We start from the raw sequence: 15657 nt of genomic DNA on the forward strand, positions 1-15657 counted from the left end.
TCACTGATATCCCCACTTGACACCCCCCATGCGACGGGGGATGGACACAGGTGGGTACTATGGGGGGTGCAGGCCAGATGAACACAGGGCTTTGGGCCCAGCCCCCCGCTTTCCTCTCTCCTCACAGCTGTGGCCGGTTTAGCCCCCGATCCCCCGCACGCTGCCCTCGTGTGGCCTCTCGCTTTCCCCTCCAACTGCAGGGAAGCCGCTCCCCCACCGCCCTGCCTATGCCCCAAGCACACAGCCCCAAGGGCACCATCCCAGTCTGTACGGGCCCCCCACCTCAATGCTGCAGGTACCCTGGGCTCCGGAGATGCTCACAGGCCTCCCGGGTACCTAGAGGGGTCCCCAAGGCTCTGTGCCCATGGTGGGGGTGGCAGAGGCCGCTGCATGGGGGGCACTCCCCCCAGAAGATGTAATGTCTCCTCCTTTCCCCTCCGCTCTGCGCTCCAGGGAGGCCCAGCTCCGGCCCCACGGCTCCCTTGCAGCTTTGCGCTCCTAGGTTGGTGACGTGTCTGACTCTTTGCTTGTTCCCTCCATGCTGGGCAGTGTCCCCGTCCGTCCGTCTGTCTATGCTTGTCCCTCCTGCTTGCCCAAGCCAGGCTGTCAGTGCCCTGCCCCCCAAGATGGGCTGGCCCCTGCTTACACCCCAGCACTGCCCACTCTTTCGCACTGCGCCCCCAGGCGGGACCCGCTCCCTGTTGGGGGTGGCTGCCCAGCTGGCTGGAGAGGGAGCCCCTTGGCTCTGGTAGCGGGTGGCTCGGGGCCGTCTCCCAGCTGGCGTCCTCACCTCAGGGTCAACCAGCTGCAAATTGCTACTGTGCCCATACGGAGCTAACCACACGGACCCACGGTGCCCACCTAACCCCAGGAGCTGCCCATGTAGTTACAGTCCAGTCCCAAGTGGCCTTGGCACATGAATGTAAAGCCTTGAGAAGAGGAGATGCCCCAGGAGGTGTGTCTGGGTCTGGTGCCCCCTTGGCCAGCCCCCGCGTGGACTGTGCGTGGGCAGGCAGGGAGGCACGTCTCAGGGCCGTGGGCTGTCTGGAGCAGAGCCCCCGGTGTGCCAAGGGGTCATGGTGGCACCGCTTCTTCCCCTCCCCTCTGCCCCTCCCAGGCATCCTTTTCAGCATCGAAGTCACGTCCACCTTCTTTGCCGTCCGCAATTATTGGCGTGGCTTCTTCGCCGCCACCTTCAGTGCCTTCATCTTCCGCGTGCTCGCCGTGTGGAACAAGGACGAAGGTACAGCCTGCCCAGCCCCCCAGGGAACCGGCCCTTCCGGCCTGCACCGGCTACTGCCCTGCTGGGATTGAGGGGCACTGACGGGTGGGGGGAGCTGGGGGTTGGGATTGAGGGGCACTGGCAGAGCTGGGGTGTGGGGGGAGCCGGGGGTTGGGATTGGGGGGCACTGGCAGAGCTGGAGGTGTGTGGGGAGAGCCCAGGGCTGGTGGAGCCGGGGGTTGGGATTGAGAGGCACTGACAGGGGTGAGGGGAGCTGGGGGTTGGGATTGAGGGGCACTGGCAGAGTTGGGCGGGAGCAGAGTCCCACACAAGCCCCTGGGGGTCTCCAGCCAGGCCCAGCCTCATGGCATGGGCCCAAGGGGCCGCAGTGCTCTGAGTGGCGAGCGTTTGCTATGGGCAGGAGCAACTGCCCAGTATGGGAGCAGGGCGTCCGGGTGCTAGGCCGCCCTGGAGGTCCCTGGGTGACACGCTTCCCCCCCCGCCATGGTGTCTCGTCCCCCCCAGAGACCATCACGGCTCTGTTCAAAACCCGCTTCCGGCTGGACTTCCCCTTCGACCTGCAGGAGCTGCCCGCCTTCGCTGTCATCGGGTGAGTCCAGTGCCCTCTGTCACTCCAACCCCACTCGGAGGGGCATTGCTGCGGGGGGGGGGGGGGGGAGAGATATCAGACTTCCCGTGTGGGACTGGGAGGGATATATGAGGGGGCTCACCCCTCCTTCTGGGCCCCCGATGCTGTGGGGGGGGCATCCTCAGTGTCTCTGTACCGCCCCCACCCCCATCCCTGACAGGACCACCCCAGCAGTAGCTGCCTGGTGGTGGCTCACTCGGCCGCCCCTCCCCCCAGGATTGCCAGTGGCTTCGGAGGGGCACTCTTCGTCTACCTCAACCGCAAGATCGTCCAGTTCATGCGCAAGCAGAAGACCATCAACCGCTTCCTGATGAAGAAGTAAGTGGTGCCCGCTGGCTCCCTCCCCTGAGACTTGGGGCCCGTTGATCCCAAAGCAGGGGGTGCTGAGTACAGCACGCCCAGAACCAGGCCTAGCTGGAGAGCAGGTGGAGGGAGAACCTGTGATGAGGTAGGGGAGCACCCGGACTGGGGGGAGTTGGGGTTGGGGAGCAGGGCACTGAGCTGGGTGGGGCGCTGCATGCTGGCTGGGCTCTTTGGTTCCCTGTGAAACAGCATGGAAGCTGCTGGGCACAGGGTGGTGCTAGTCCTTCCCCGAGGGCTGGGGGCAGTTGTGGTGGGTGCAGTGGGATCACTTGCTGTGTATGTTGCTCCCACGCAGACGCCTGCTTTTCCCCGCGCTGGTCACTCTGCTCATCTCCACGCTCACCTTCCCGCCTGGCTTCGGACAGTTCATGGCCGGCCAGGTAACCTGCTCCCCTCCCCTAGCCTGGCAGCCCTGCCCAGTGGGTATTACTGGCATTCGTTTGGAGAACCTGCTGCTCTGTGCTTGCCCCAGCTGGGACTTGAACCTGGGACCCCGGCATCCGGAGCCAAAGCTCCAGTAGTGTCGGCCCTCATGTCTCCCAGATCTCCAGCACCCAGAGGGCAAAATGCTGTGATGGGCTGGGGAGGGCACCCAGCCCCCACGGGGTCCCTGACAGGGAGCACCCTAGGGAGGGTGGGGATATGGGGTGGAGGCACTGCCCCGGGTTCACCCTGCCTGCCACGGTCCTTCTCCCCAGCTCAGCCAGAAGGATACCCTGGTGACCCTGTTTGACAACCGCACCTGGGCCAAGCAGGGCCTGGCTGAGGAGTTCGAGTACGTTGGCATCTCTGAGGCCTGGAAACACCCGCACGCCAATGTCTTTGTCACCCTGGTGGTTTTCATCCTCATGAAGGTGGGTCCCGCCCCAGGGCTAGGGCTGCCTAGCTCACACCCCCTCCCCTTCCCCCCACCAGGGCTGGGGTGTGGGAGGGGCCCGGGCTGACTGGGTGTGGTCTGGCTGGGGTGTGGGCAGGGCCCTAGTTGGATAGGTGTGGTCTGGGTGGGCATGGCCCTGGCTGGCTGCGGTCTGGCTAGTTGTGGGCAGGGTCCTGGCTGAATGGGTGTGGCCTGGCTAGGGTGTGGGGAGGATCTGGCTGGATGGGTGTGGTCTGGCTGGGGTGTGGGCGGGGTCCTGTCTGGATGGGTGTGTTCTGGCTGGGGTGTGGGAGGGGCACTGGCTGGATGGTGTGGTCTGGCTGGGATGTGGGCTGGGCACTGGCTCGATGGTGTGGTCTGGCTGGGGTGTGGGCGGGGTCCTGTCTGGATGGGTGTGTTCTGGCTGGGTGTGGGCAGGGCACTGGCTGGATGGGTGTGGTCTGGCTGGGGTGTGGGAGGGGCCCTGGGTGATTTGCTATGATTCTGGCTGGGGTGTGGTCAGGGCACTGGCTGGATGGGTGTGGTCTGGCTGGGGTGTGGGCGGGGTCCTGGCTGGATGGTGTGGTCTGGCTGGGTGTGGGCAGGGCACTGGCTGGAAGGGTGTGGTCTGGCTGGGGTGTGGGCAGGGCACTGGCTGGATGGTGTGGTCTGGCTGGGGTGTGGGCGGGGTCCTGGCTGGATGGGTGTGGTCTGGCTGGGTGTGGGCAGGGCACCGGTTGGATGGGTGTGGTCTGGCTGGGTGTGGGCAGGGCACTGGCTGGATGGTGTGGTCTGGCTGGGGTGTGGGCGGGGTCCTGGCTGGATGGGTGTGGTCTGGCTGGGTGTGGGCAGGGCACTGGCTGGATGGTGTGGTCTGGCTGGGTGTGGGCAGGGCACTGGCTGGATGGTGTGGTCTGGCTGGGGTGTGGGCTGGGCACTGGCTCGATGGTGTGGTCTGGCTGGGGTGTGGGCGGGGTCCTGTCTGGATGGGTGTGTTCTGGCTGGGTGTGGGCAGGGCACTGGCTGGATGGGTGTGGTCTGGCTGGGGTGTGGGAGGGGCCCTGGGTGATTTGCTATGATTCTGGCTGGGGTGTGGTCAGGGCACTGGCTGGAAAGGTGTGGTCTGGCTGGGCTGTGGGTGGGGTTCTGGCTGGATGGTGTGGTCTGGCTGGGTGTGGGCAGGGCACTGGCTGGAAGGGTGTGGTCTGGCTGGGGTGTGGGCAGGGCACTGGCTGGATGGTGTGGTCTGGCTGGGGTGTGGGCGGGGTCCTGGCTGGATGGGTGTGGTCTGGCTGGGTGTGGGCAGGGCACCGGTTGGATGGGTGTGGTCTGGCTGGGTGTGGGCAGGGCACTGGCTGGATGGTGTGGTCTGGCTGGGGTGTGGGCGGGGTCCTGGCTGGATGGGTGTGGTCTGGCTGGGTGTGGGCAGGGCACTGGCTGGATGGTGTGGTCTGGCTGGGGTGTGGGAGGGGCCCTGGCTGGATGGTGTGTTCTGGCTGGGTGTGGCCAGGGCACTGGCTGGAAGGGTGTGGTCTGGCTGGGTGTGGGCAGGGCACTGGCTGGATGGTGTGGTCTGGCTGGGTGTGGGCAGGGCACTGGCTGGAAGGGTGTGGTCTGGTTCGGTGTGGGCGGGGTCCTGGCTGGATGGATGTGTTCTGGCTGGGTGTGGGCAGGGCACTGGCTGGAAGGGTGTGGTCTGGTTCGGTGTGGGCGGGGTCCTGGCTGGATGGATGTGTTCTGGCTGGGTGTGGGGAGGCTCTGGCTGGCTGGCTGACCCCTGACTCATGTCTCTAGTTCTGGATGTCAGCCCTGGCCACCACTATCCCAGTACCTTGTGGAACCTTCATGCCCGTCTTTGTCATTGGTGAGTACCGGCCCCGGAGGCACTCCTGGCCTCGCCCTGAGCCCAGCTCCCAAAGGGGCAGCGCCTCCGCGAGCTACTGACCAGCCCCTCCAGGCAGAGGGGACAGAGCAGGTTTGCCCACAGTCCCCTCGTGCTGGCCATTGTCCTCCGGCAACAGTGGCAGCTCCTTGGTGTGGCTGGTGCCCCGTGAGTGTGATGGGGTCTGATGCCGGGGGGTGCCCATCGGGGCAGGCCCTTTCCCGGAGCGCCAGGCCTGCTCAGAGCTTTGGGAAGGAGCTTCAGGATCTCCCAGCCCTGGTATGAGTGGTGGTTCAGTGTTCACTAGCGCTGGGTAGCACAGCACCCCTCCCTCTGCCCTGAACAGGCCCTCCCCTGCCCCTGGGGGAGCACGCAGCCAGCACCATCCTCACGCCAGAGCCCCATCCACCCAGGGAGGGAAGCAAGGGGCAGGGAACAGCCATAGGGGATACAGATCCTAGCACCACCTTGGGCCTCCTCTCATGGTGCTGCTCCGGTTCCCACTACTCCAAAGGGGCTGGGACATCCGCTTAGCTGTCTCCCTAGGGCACAGCAGCTGGCAGCCCTGGGCAGGGCCCTGCTGTGCAGCTCAGGGCTGGGGGAGCAGCGACTGCCCCCCGAGCAGCCGCATCGCCACAGGGATGGGCACCGTGCCAGAGGCACCAGGATACAACTGATACTCTCCCCTCCCCAAAGCTGCCTGGGCTGCCCCCAGACCTCCTCTGACCCCTGTCTCCTTGGGCAGGGGCGGCCTTCGGGCGGCTGGTCGGGGAGAGCATGGCGGCCTGGTTCCCGGATGGCATCCACGCCGACAGCAACACCTACCGCATCGTGCCTGGGGGCTACGCCGTGGTAGGTAAGCGCCACGTTTCCGCGTCCAGGGAGAAGCCACCACGGGCTCCAGCCGGTCCAACGGCCCAAACAACCTACTCGTGGTGCAGGTGCATCTCCCTCCTGCCAGCCCCTGCAGTGGGCCAGGCTGTTCAGAGAAGCCCAAATCTGTACGACCACAGAGACGCATCTAGGCACCTCCCTGGAGGGGGATGTCCCCAGAGTGACGGGGCCAGGGAGCCAGAGTGGCTGGTGGCTGGTGCAGACGGGTTGGCAGAGCAGCTTGAGGGCTCCCTGGGGGTGTGCTGGGGGGGGCTGTGCCATGGGGCGTCCATACTGGTCCCCCTCCCTGGGGCTGTTGGAGAGGGGCTGGAGCTCAGTGGGGGGTGTCACTGTTGTGCAGCTCCAGGGGTCTGGCTCAGGGCCATGCCAGCCCTGCCGGGGCTCACTGTGGCGCGCTCTGCCATGCACAGGAGCGGCTGCGCTCTCCGGCGCTGTGACCCACACGGTCTCCACCGCCGTGATCGTCTTTGAGCTGACGGGCCAGATCTCCCACATCCTGCCCGTGATGATCGCCGTCATCCTGGCCAACGCCGTGGCCCAGAGCCTGCAGCCCTCGCTCTACGACAGCATCATCCGCATCAAGAAGCTGCCGTACCTGCCGGAGCTGGGCTGGGGACACCAGGAGTAAGTGCCCGCCTGGGCTCCCTTCCCCGGGGGGAGCCGGAGCCTCTGCAGGAAGCCCCTCTCAAGGCCAAAGCTCTCAGGAGCTCAAGGGACCCAGTCCAGGAGCTCAGCTCGGTGCCTAGACGCCTCTGTGGTTCCCAGGCCTGGATGACTGCAGGGACCATGCCCCAGCCTGTTCACATCCAGGGATGGGAGGCGGGATCCACCCAGAAAGGGCCCCCACGGCAGTGGTGGCGGCTAGATGAGCCGCTCACCTGCCCCCAAAGGTGCTGGGGGAGCGTAGCCTCGACAGGAGCAAAGGGGCCGAGGGGGATCCGCGCAGCAGGGCCGGGCGCTCGGCAGCAGCCCTCCGGCGCCCTGCTCAGGGCCGTGCCTTGCTCTCCGCAGGAAGTACAACGTGCGGGTGGAGGACATCATGGTGCGGGACGTGCGTTACGTCACCCTGAACTGCAAGTACCGCGACCTGCAGGAGGTGCTGTACAGCACCAAACTGAAGAGCCTGGCGCTGGTGGAGTCAGCTGGTGAGACGTGGGGGCTGCACAGGGAGCAGGTGGCGCCGTGGGGGGGGTCCAGAGCTGCTTGTGCCCTGGCCAGCCTGGGCTGTGCCCAGCTCACTCTGGGCCGTGCCACCCATGTGTGCCAAGGCCTCCTGGGCAGAGCAGGCTGCCCGCAGAGTGGCTGTCGGGAGCCCATCCCCACCCTGCACCCCCAGGCTTCCCCAGCGGACTCCCAGGTCAGCAGTGCTCTGGCACTGGGCCCGTCTCCCTGGCGAGGGGCGGGGCACTGAGATCGTCCTGAGCTTCTGCCCGTCCCTGTGCCAGCCGACTGCCTACTCCGACATTTATCTCCTCTGCCTGCCTGTCATGGCAAAGGAGGATGCTGCGTTACCATGGCAATCTGTAAAGTTTAGCGGAAACAGGAAGGCCAGTGTAGCCTCTTTTGATGGCTCCACCCTCACCCCCCTTCAGAGCCAGACGGCGAATAAACAGGTGTGGTGGGGCGGGGGAGATGGGTTTCCTTTCTGCAGAGGGTGGGGATCAGGGCTCTTCTGATAGCTGAGACCCCACAACTCGTGGGGTGGCTCCAGAAGCAGAACCTCTCAGTTCTTGCCTGTGGGCACCGGGGGGCCTTCTTGCTTGTCCCCACAGCCCCATGCCCTGTCCAAGTGTCGCAGACTCGTCGGCCTGGACCCAGCGTCCCACGGGCACCCTGGTGGGCAAGGAGCAGACCTGGGCACACAGCGGGGAGTGCAGGACCAGCTGTAGGAGACCCTGATGGTCCCTTCCCTTCTCTGGGCACTGAGCCTTTGCCCCCTCCCCTGGGGCTGTTATCTCTGGGTTGCAATAGGGGAAACTGAGGCCCGGAGATGGGAAGGAACTGGCCCGAGGTCAGCCAGCAAGCCTGGGGCAGAGCCAGGAATAGGACCCAGGAGTCCTGCTGTCTCCCAGCCCCAAGCTCAGAGCCCTGGGCCCCCCGTGTCCTCACGCTGTAGCTACGGCTTCCCAAGCAGGCTCTGTCCCATATGGCAGCTGCTCTTAGAGAGACCCAACCCGGGGACGGGGGAGCCTGGTGCCTCCAGCCTGGGTGGGGGCAGGGTTTTTCATTTTCAGCTGCTGCTCCATGGGCAGATGGGCGGACAGGCCTGGGAGCCAGGACCCCTGCAGGGCACACCTGTCCCATCCTGTCGCCCCCCACCCCCCAATGGCTTGGCAGCCTGAGTCCTCCTGCAAGGGTTGCTCTCCTGAGGGCTCAGGTTTGGGTCTCCACCCTGGGGGCTGGGGGGTGGGGGGTGAGCGCCACTCACAGCTGTGACCCCCCCAAGCTGATGGCCCCTCGGGGCTGGTCTCCTGCAGAGTCCATGATCCTGCTGGGCTCCATCGAGCGGGCCCAGGTGGCGGCGCTACTGAGCGGCCAGTTGGGCTATCAGCGCCGCTTGCAGTACATGCAGGAGAGGGCGCAGGCTGGGAGGAACAGCGTCGCCGAGAAGCCCCAGGACGAGGCCGGCCACAAGGCCTCTGACACGGGTGTGCGGTTCCAGGTGAGAGGCAGGGGGCAGCACAAGGACCCCCCGCCCCACTGTCGGGGCTGGGCTGGCGATACCCTGAGCCTGCTGCACCCCCACCCCACTGCCACGCAGGGAGCCGCTGGCTGGAAACCCCAAAGTACCCAGCGCTCCCAGGCCCTCGAGGGGCTTCTATCTGGGAGTGCCCCCCATTCCTCACCCCCATCTGCTCAGGTCTGGTCCCCTGGCCTCACATCCTCCTGGCCTGGATGGTGCACCTTGGGTCCCAGCCTACCCACCCTCCCTCCGGCCTGGGCTGCTTCCCCCTGGAACTGGGCTGGGCTGGATGGGGTATGGACGCCCCAGGCCCATGTTTCCCCATCCCACCTGGCTGGTGATGGGACATTCTGCCCCCCACACACACATCCCCCTCCTGCTGAGCTGGGGATGGGATGCCCTGGACTCGCCCCACCCTACCAGGCTCAGGTGCTGGTTCAAGCCCCCTGTACGTGCTGCCCCCAGATCAGCACGGAGGAATCGTCATCGGCCCCGCCACACGGAGAGTCCCGCAAGCCCCTGAAGCCGGCGCTCAAGCGAAGTCCCAGCAGCTTGGTGGAGAGCCCCACAGGTGAGCCCCCCGCCCCTATGGGCCCCATAGTGCCGACCAGGCTCCCGGCTCGCTGCTCTTTGCACTGACGGTTTCTCTGCTTGTCCCCCTCAAGCCGGGAGCCCAGATCACTCAGGCATTGCCCTCAAGAGCCTCTTCTGCGCCAGCACCGCCACGGAACCCGCTGAGGTGAGTGCCCCTCTGCCCCCCCCCACCCCGAGGGCATTCCCCACCGCCATGGCACCTTGGCCCCTGCTCTGTGCCCAGCCCCCACCCGAGGCCCTGGGGCGATGGAGCCCGGCCAGGATGCTGTGGTTTCCCATAATGCCTCTGTCTTCTCTCCTGTTTTTCTCGTGGCTAAAAAGGCTGAGAATTCAGCACCGCCCGAAAAGCGCAAGTCGAAGCGCGTCCGCATTTCCGTCGCAGTAAGTGTGTGCCGCGCCTCGGCCAATCACAGACCAGGCGCCGCCCTCCCCCATACTGTGCTGAGGGCGCCCCACAGCTCCACCCATCTGCAGCCTCCCTCGGGATTTCCACCTGCAGAGCTCTTCCCGGCACTCGTTAATTAATCACCAATCCGTGCCAGGGCCGGCTGTGGGGTCACCACCCCTGCTTACAGGTGGGGAAACCGAGGCGCAAACGCGGGGCGGGACCAGTCAGCGGCTGAGCCAGGGATAGAACCCAGGAGTCCTGTCTCCTAGCGCACGGATGATGATCAGGGTGGCCCAAGGGGCAAGAAGCTAAAGCATCCCCCTGTTGCAAAGACAGGCCCCAGCCGCTGCCTGCCCTGCCCCCGTACAGCCTGTCTGCCACTTGCAGAGGAAGGACAAAGGAGCAGAATTCCTATGCCCATCCCCCCGCCTTTCACACACATCCTGAGCTCTGGGGACTTTCAGCACAGTATGGTCCCTGATCTGACCCCGTCCCCCCATTTCACCCTCTCCCAGCTGATCGGGTGGGAGCCTGATAACGCTCCTTCCAGCCGACCAATCCTGCAACGATCCACTCCTACCACCAATCAGAAATCAATACCTCCTGATCTGATCTGATTCCCCTCTCCCAGCTGATCCAATGGGAGCCTTGTAACGCTCCTTCCAACCAATCAATGCGGCGACGATCCACTCGTACCAGCCAATCGGAAATCAGTGCATCCTTGATCATCGCGCCTTCCCCTGCTGATCTACCTCCCCTGCCCCCAGTGAGATCACCTGATTCACGCCTGTGGGGGCTCCCCTCGCGGCGGGGCGCCGGAGCCGGTGCCTCTCTGGCCTGGGACGAGCCGGACTGCAGAGGCGGCTCCGGGAGCCCCTGAGGGGCAGAGGAGCATGGCTGGGGGCACACCAGGCTGTGAGCAGCGAGGGGCAAAGGGGCCTATGATCTATTCTAGAGCCAGGCGCCCCCAACTACCTGCAGCCCCTTGTGAGGGGCACGGCGCCTCGGAGTGAGGGATCAGCTTTTGGGGGAGGGGGCTTAGCTTGGAATGTGCTGACGGGAGGCCGGGAGCGAGGGGGGGGCGGCCGGCTGAGAGGGGTAGTAGCGCTGGGGCTGGCTCCCGCCCGGGCAGGCAAACCAGAGAGGCAGATCCCCCTGCTTCTGCCCTTGACCCAAGAGCAGCTGAGCGCTGGATGGGACCTGAGGCCCAGACTGACAAAGGCCCAAACCCCCCGAAGGTATTTGGGCTCTGAACCGCCATTGCCATGGATGGGAGCTCAGTGTCTAAATACCTTGGGCATCTGGGCTTGGGGGACTCTCCAAAGGGGAGTCTATGGCGGGGCAGGGACTAGAACCTGCAGCTCCCAGGCCAGGGCCTGAACCCCTCCACCCAGGGCCGATGCAAGTTTCGCGCCCTAGGCGAAACTTCCACCTTGCACCCCATCTCCCCCAGCTAACCCCTCCCTCCCGCGGCAGCTAACCCAGCCCCCCACCTGGGGAGCCTGCCACCCCCATCCCCCGCAGCAGTTCCCCCCCACGGAAGCTAACCCCGCCCAGGTAACCCGCCTCCACGGCAGCTAACCCCGCCTAGGGAGCCCCCCCCGCCGCGGCAGCTAACCCCGCCAGGGGAGCCCCCCCCCCTCTGTGCCAGCTAACCCCGCCTGGGGAGACCCCCGCCTGGGCAGCCCGCCCCAGCTCACCTCGGCTCCGCCTCCTCCGCTGAGCACGCCGGCGCCGCTCTCATTCTCCTCCCCTCGCAGGCTTGCGGCGCCGATTGGAGGAGTCTTAGAGCAGGGGCTGTGTGCTCAGCAGAGGAGGCAGAGTGGAGGTGATCTGGGGCGGGGAGCGGTTCCCCTGTGCGCCCCCCCCATTACCGCGGGCGGCCCTCCCCGTGTTCCCCCCGCCCCAGCTCACCTCCACTCCACCTCCTCACCTGAGCGGGCTTCTAGGCGCCCCCATCTAGGCGCCCCCATTTAGGCAGCCGCCTAGTTTGCCTAAATGGTTGCACTGGCCCTGCCTCCACCCCCCTTCCCCTGAGCCATCTCCCAGCCACGCTGTCACCCCACACCCCTGGGCCTCGGGCAGGGCAGGCTGGGGGACCGCTCCATGCGGCAGAGGAGTGAGCTCTGGAGCAGCGTGGGAAGAGCAGGTGTCTGGGGCGAGTGCCTGGAGGGGCGAGGGGGGAGCTGGGCGGGGGGGCAGCCTGGCTTCTGTGATCAGCAGCGTCCCGCAGAGCCGGAGTCAGGGGAGCTGGGATGGAGGGCATGGGAATGGGGGGGGAATCCAGGCTCAAACGGGGCACTGTGAGGGGCCTGAGACAAGGCAGGGTGAGGGAGCTGAGCTGGGCTAAAGGGTGGAAAGTGGGGAGCTGGGCGCACTCCTTGCCCACAATCAGCACTGTGCTCTGAGCTGGGAGGCTGGAGGGAGCCCCCAGCTCACTTGGTCAGTGCCCACTCGGGCACTCTCATGCCCACCTGGCTCCATGGCACACACCGGCTCCACGTCCCCACAGCCTGGCTCACACTCCGCCTCCCTCCCTCTCTTGCAGGACCAGTACGAGCTGCCTGGCGAGATGAGCCCCTCCGAGGTGAGTGCCAGCGGGAGCACCATGTGCCAGCCCCTGCCACTCCGGCACCCTGCAGAGAGGGCCTGAGCCCTTACCTGGGGGCCTGGCCAGCCGGGCCCCGTCCCTCTCCAGGGTGAGGGCCATACTGGTGGGATGCCCAGGGCTAAGTCTCCCTCATCCCTTGATCAGGAGCTGCCCCGGGCCAGCTGGCACAGAGCAAAGGGATCCATCGGCCCTGCTCCCCTGGCTCTGCTGAAGCCCACACTTCCTGGGCACAGCAAGGGGACCCCCCAGCTTGCGGGCCGCCGGGCCCTGGGAAGCCTGCTCAGCCCTGCCAAGTCCTCATGGCACCGCCCGTGTCACTCACCCAGCGAATACGCCGCCCCCGCCATTCCACCTGCCAGGAGCTGAGAGGTCCTGCTCCCCAGGGCCTCTGCCCAGCACGGCTCTCCAGGGGCCTGGAGGCAGGCCAATCCCTCCCCCTGGGGAGGGGATGGGGGGAGGCAGCAGTGGGGGGACAAGGAGAGGAGGTGGGGAGGGGAGAGGAACCGGCTGGAGAGGCTCAGTCAGTTGGGAAAGGATCTCCCCAATTCCCTCGCATTGAACGTTGTCGGAGCAGCACCTCCATGGGCAAAACCGGGCCAGGAAGGGCCCAGGGGGAGGCCCCGGGCACCGGGGATAGGAGGAGGAGCCCCCCAGGTGTGGGGGGAGTGTCCCCACCCAGGCCACTCTGCTGCGAGGCTCCCGTGCATGTGCCAGGCAGGGCCTGGCATGAGCAGAGCCGGGGGGAGGCGTTTGCTGCCAGGCAGAGGACGCGGCTGCCACTGCAGCAGCAGCTGATGGCAGGGCTGGGCTAGAATAGCCCCCGCGGGGGGGGGAAGCCGCAGGCGCCACCCTGCTGGGCCCTGGGCAGCACGGCCGGGATGCCCCCTCCCACCAGGGAAGCCCGCTTCCCCGTGCAGCTGAGGGGGAGGGAGCTCTGCCCCTGGGCCCTGCAGCCTTGGCCTTGAGTTGAGTGGGGCCAGGGAGTGCCAGTCAGGCACCTACCAGGGGGACTGTCGAGCTGGGCACCCAACCCCTGGTAACCAACGGGGTCTGCCCACGTGGGGCCAGCTCCCAGCCGTCACCCCCTAGAGGGGGCATCCTCTTCCCCATCCCCTGAGCCAGCCAGTCCCCCACCCTGGGGCCAGATCGGAGCCAGCATCCTCTAGGGGGAAAGGCCCCGTGTCCCATTCCCTGTCCCCCAAATCCAGCCTGTCCCCCGCCCTGGGTCTGGATCACCTCTGTGTGTTCTGGTCCCTGCCCCCAAGCCAGGCAGTGCCCCCCCCTTGGGCAGGGCATGGGGCTGCAGGTGGAGTGTCGGGAGAGCAGTGGGCTTTGGGCTGCCCTGCCCGTCTGTTGAGGCCCATGCCAGGCAGGGACCGCTCCCGGCTCTGGCGCTCACGGCCCCTCTGCCTTTCAGCTCGTGGCGTGGGAAGAGCAGCAGCTGGACCAGCCCGTGAACTTCAACAACAGCAAGATCGACCCTGCTCCCTTCCAGCTGGTGGAGCGCACCTCCCTGCACAAGGTGGGGCGGCAGGGGGGCCATGCTCCTTGGGGCGCACTGCAGCTGGCAGGGGTGCATTGACAGCCCAAGCCCAGCTGCCCTTCAGGTGTCCTCTGCCCTGGGGCCCGGATCCCCGCGCTCATCAATATTGCCTCTTCCACCTGTTGGTGTGGCTGGTTCAGCTCTGAACCCTGCAGATCCACCCCCCACATCCTCTGCAGTGTGCGTGGGGCTGCGTCTCAGCAGACTCCCCATCCCTGGGGCTGCCCCGTGGGCTGTGACCCCCAGTGGGGGGTCCCCTCTGGCTCTCCCAGCCCTGCGGGCCCCAAGCCCTAGTGGGATCCTGGCCAGCTCCCCGCCCCGCAGACCCTGAGCACCTGTCCCTGTTGCAGACTCACACCATCTTCTCGCTCCTGGGCGTGGACCACGCGTATGTGACCAGCATTGGGCGCCTCGTTGGCATGGTGTCCCTCAAAGAGGTGAGTGCCCCACAGCTCCCAAACACCCCCCGGGGGGGGGGGGGAAATCAGTCCTATGGGACTCGTCACATGGAGGCAGGAACAGAACCCCAGAGCCCTCCTGGGCGGTGAGCAATGGTGCCTTCCCCCCACCCTCAGCCCTAGAGCCTATGGTGCCACCAAGCTCTGGGGAGGGTGTCTATGGAGACCCTCCTGCACCCCCCTCCCTGTGCTTTCTGCAGCTGGGGGTGGGAGAGAAGGGCCCCAGGTGCCCTCATGCAGCTGGGGACATGGGGAGGGAGGGTGCCTCATGCTGCACTGCTGAGCCCTGTCTGCCCCCCAGCTGCGCAAGGCCATCGAGGGGTCAGTCACTGCCAAGGGCGTGAAGGTCCGCCCGCCCCTGGCCAGCTTCCGGGACAGCACCGCCAGCAGCAGTGAGACGGAGACCACGGACATCCACCAGCTGTGGGACCGGCGCCAGCGCCTCTCCATCCCCCGCGAGTCCAGCCCCTCTGAGACGGACGACAAGTGCCAGTGAGGGGTGGGGCCGGCGGGTAGAGCCCGCCCCAGCTGCTTACGGACATGACAGACACTGCCAGCCCCAGTGGCGGTGGCGCCGGTGCCACTGCCCCTTTGTGCCTGCAGCCCTGACACCCTGCACGGCCGGACTCGCCGCCTGCCACCAGGGGAGGAGCCAGAACCCCAGCAAGCCACTGCCATCAGCCCTGCCCCAGGGGCTGCCCCGGCAGCCCGTGTGGTGAAGAGGAAGGGTCCAAGTCCAGCCCCTGGCCTCCGCCTGCGAGGTTCTCTGGGCCGCTGGCGCAGGGCTCCTGGGGGCAGAATGCAAATATCCAGCTTCCTGAGCACCACCCCCAGCTGCCAGGGGCCACTGGTTCCTCAACCAGCACTGAGTTCGAATCCCCCCTGCCCCCCAACTCTACAAATGCCTCAGCCCCGAGCCCTCCAGCCCCAGCTCCGCCAGTGCCCCTGAATCCCGCCCCACAGCCCGCCCCCTTGGCTCGACCTGCCGGTGCTCCTCAGGCCTGAGCCGCAGGCCCCCCCCTCGCTGTTCAATCATGCTACCTCTGGGGGTGGTTTGTGGGACGATGGGGCAAGGGAGCATTGGGGGAGGGCAGCTGGGTTTAGCCTAGACCAGAGGCGAGTTTGGCTTGGAGCCCAGGGTGAACAGCTCAAGCCCTTCCCCTCCCCAAAGTCTCAGTGAGCCCCGCCCCCTCCAGCATGGCTGCTCTTGCCTGGCCCTGGGCAGGGTCCCAGGGGCTCGGAGCCGGGGGGGCAGCGACCGAGGCTCTCTGGGCCCTGCATTGGCCAGAATGTAAATACAGAGATTTTTATATTAATTTAATAAAAGGACTTTATCAATAGAGCAATAAAGTAACCCAAAGAGCGGCTGCTGCGTGCCAGGCGCCTCTGACGCGCCTGGGCTGGGGATGGGGCACATTGCTACAGCCTGGCATCAGCTGGGGCATAGGGACCCAGCCAGAGCCGGGCACCAGCAGAACGGGCCTGGGGGTCTGCGTGCCGCTCCTACCCCAACC

The 15657-nt window shown here is 66.3% G+C and overlaps 1 protein-coding gene across 3 annotated transcripts in view; it reads left to right on the top strand.

Moving 5' to 3' along the window:
• CLCN2 (chloride voltage-gated channel 2) overlaps window positions 1-15485 on the top strand; it is a 41314-nt gene extending 25829 nt beyond the window's left edge. For 2 of the 3 annotated variants that reach the window (XM_054040515.1, XM_054040517.1), the window contains 17 exons: window positions 1118-1243; window positions 1748-1832; window positions 2088-2189; window positions 2530-2614; window positions 2933-3088; window positions 4885-4954; window positions 5718-5828; window positions 6277-6490; window positions 6878-7011; window positions 8344-8528; window positions 9015-9120; window positions 9215-9288; window positions 9465-9524; window positions 12080-12118; window positions 13560-13664; window positions 14036-14122; window positions 14445-15485. In XM_054040515.1, the coding sequence (XP_053896490.1) occupies window positions 1118-1243; window positions 1748-1832; window positions 2088-2189; window positions 2530-2614; window positions 2933-3088; window positions 4885-4954; window positions 5718-5828; window positions 6277-6490; window positions 6878-7011; window positions 8344-8528; window positions 9015-9120; window positions 9215-9288; window positions 9465-9524; window positions 12080-12118; window positions 13560-13664; window positions 14036-14122; window positions 14445-14639 (1934 nt within the window). In that variant the 3' untranslated portion in view covers window positions 14640-15485. The remainder of the gene's footprint in view (window positions 1-1117; window positions 1244-1747; window positions 1833-2087; window positions 2190-2529; window positions 2615-2932; window positions 3089-4884; window positions 4955-5717; window positions 5829-6276; window positions 6491-6877; window positions 7012-8343; window positions 8529-9014; window positions 9121-9214; window positions 9289-9464; window positions 9525-12079; window positions 12119-13559; window positions 13665-14035; window positions 14123-14444) is intronic. The other variant, XM_054040516.1, reaches the window with a different exon arrangement.
• The last annotated feature ends 172 nt before the right edge of the window (window positions 15486-15657 follow it).

This window comes from Malaclemys terrapin, chromosome 9, assembly GCF_027887155.1.
Source record: "Malaclemys terrapin pileata isolate rMalTer1 chromosome 9, rMalTer1.hap1, whole genome shotgun sequence".
NCBI classification, from domain to species: Eukaryota; Metazoa; Chordata; order Testudines; family Emydidae; genus Malaclemys; species Malaclemys terrapin.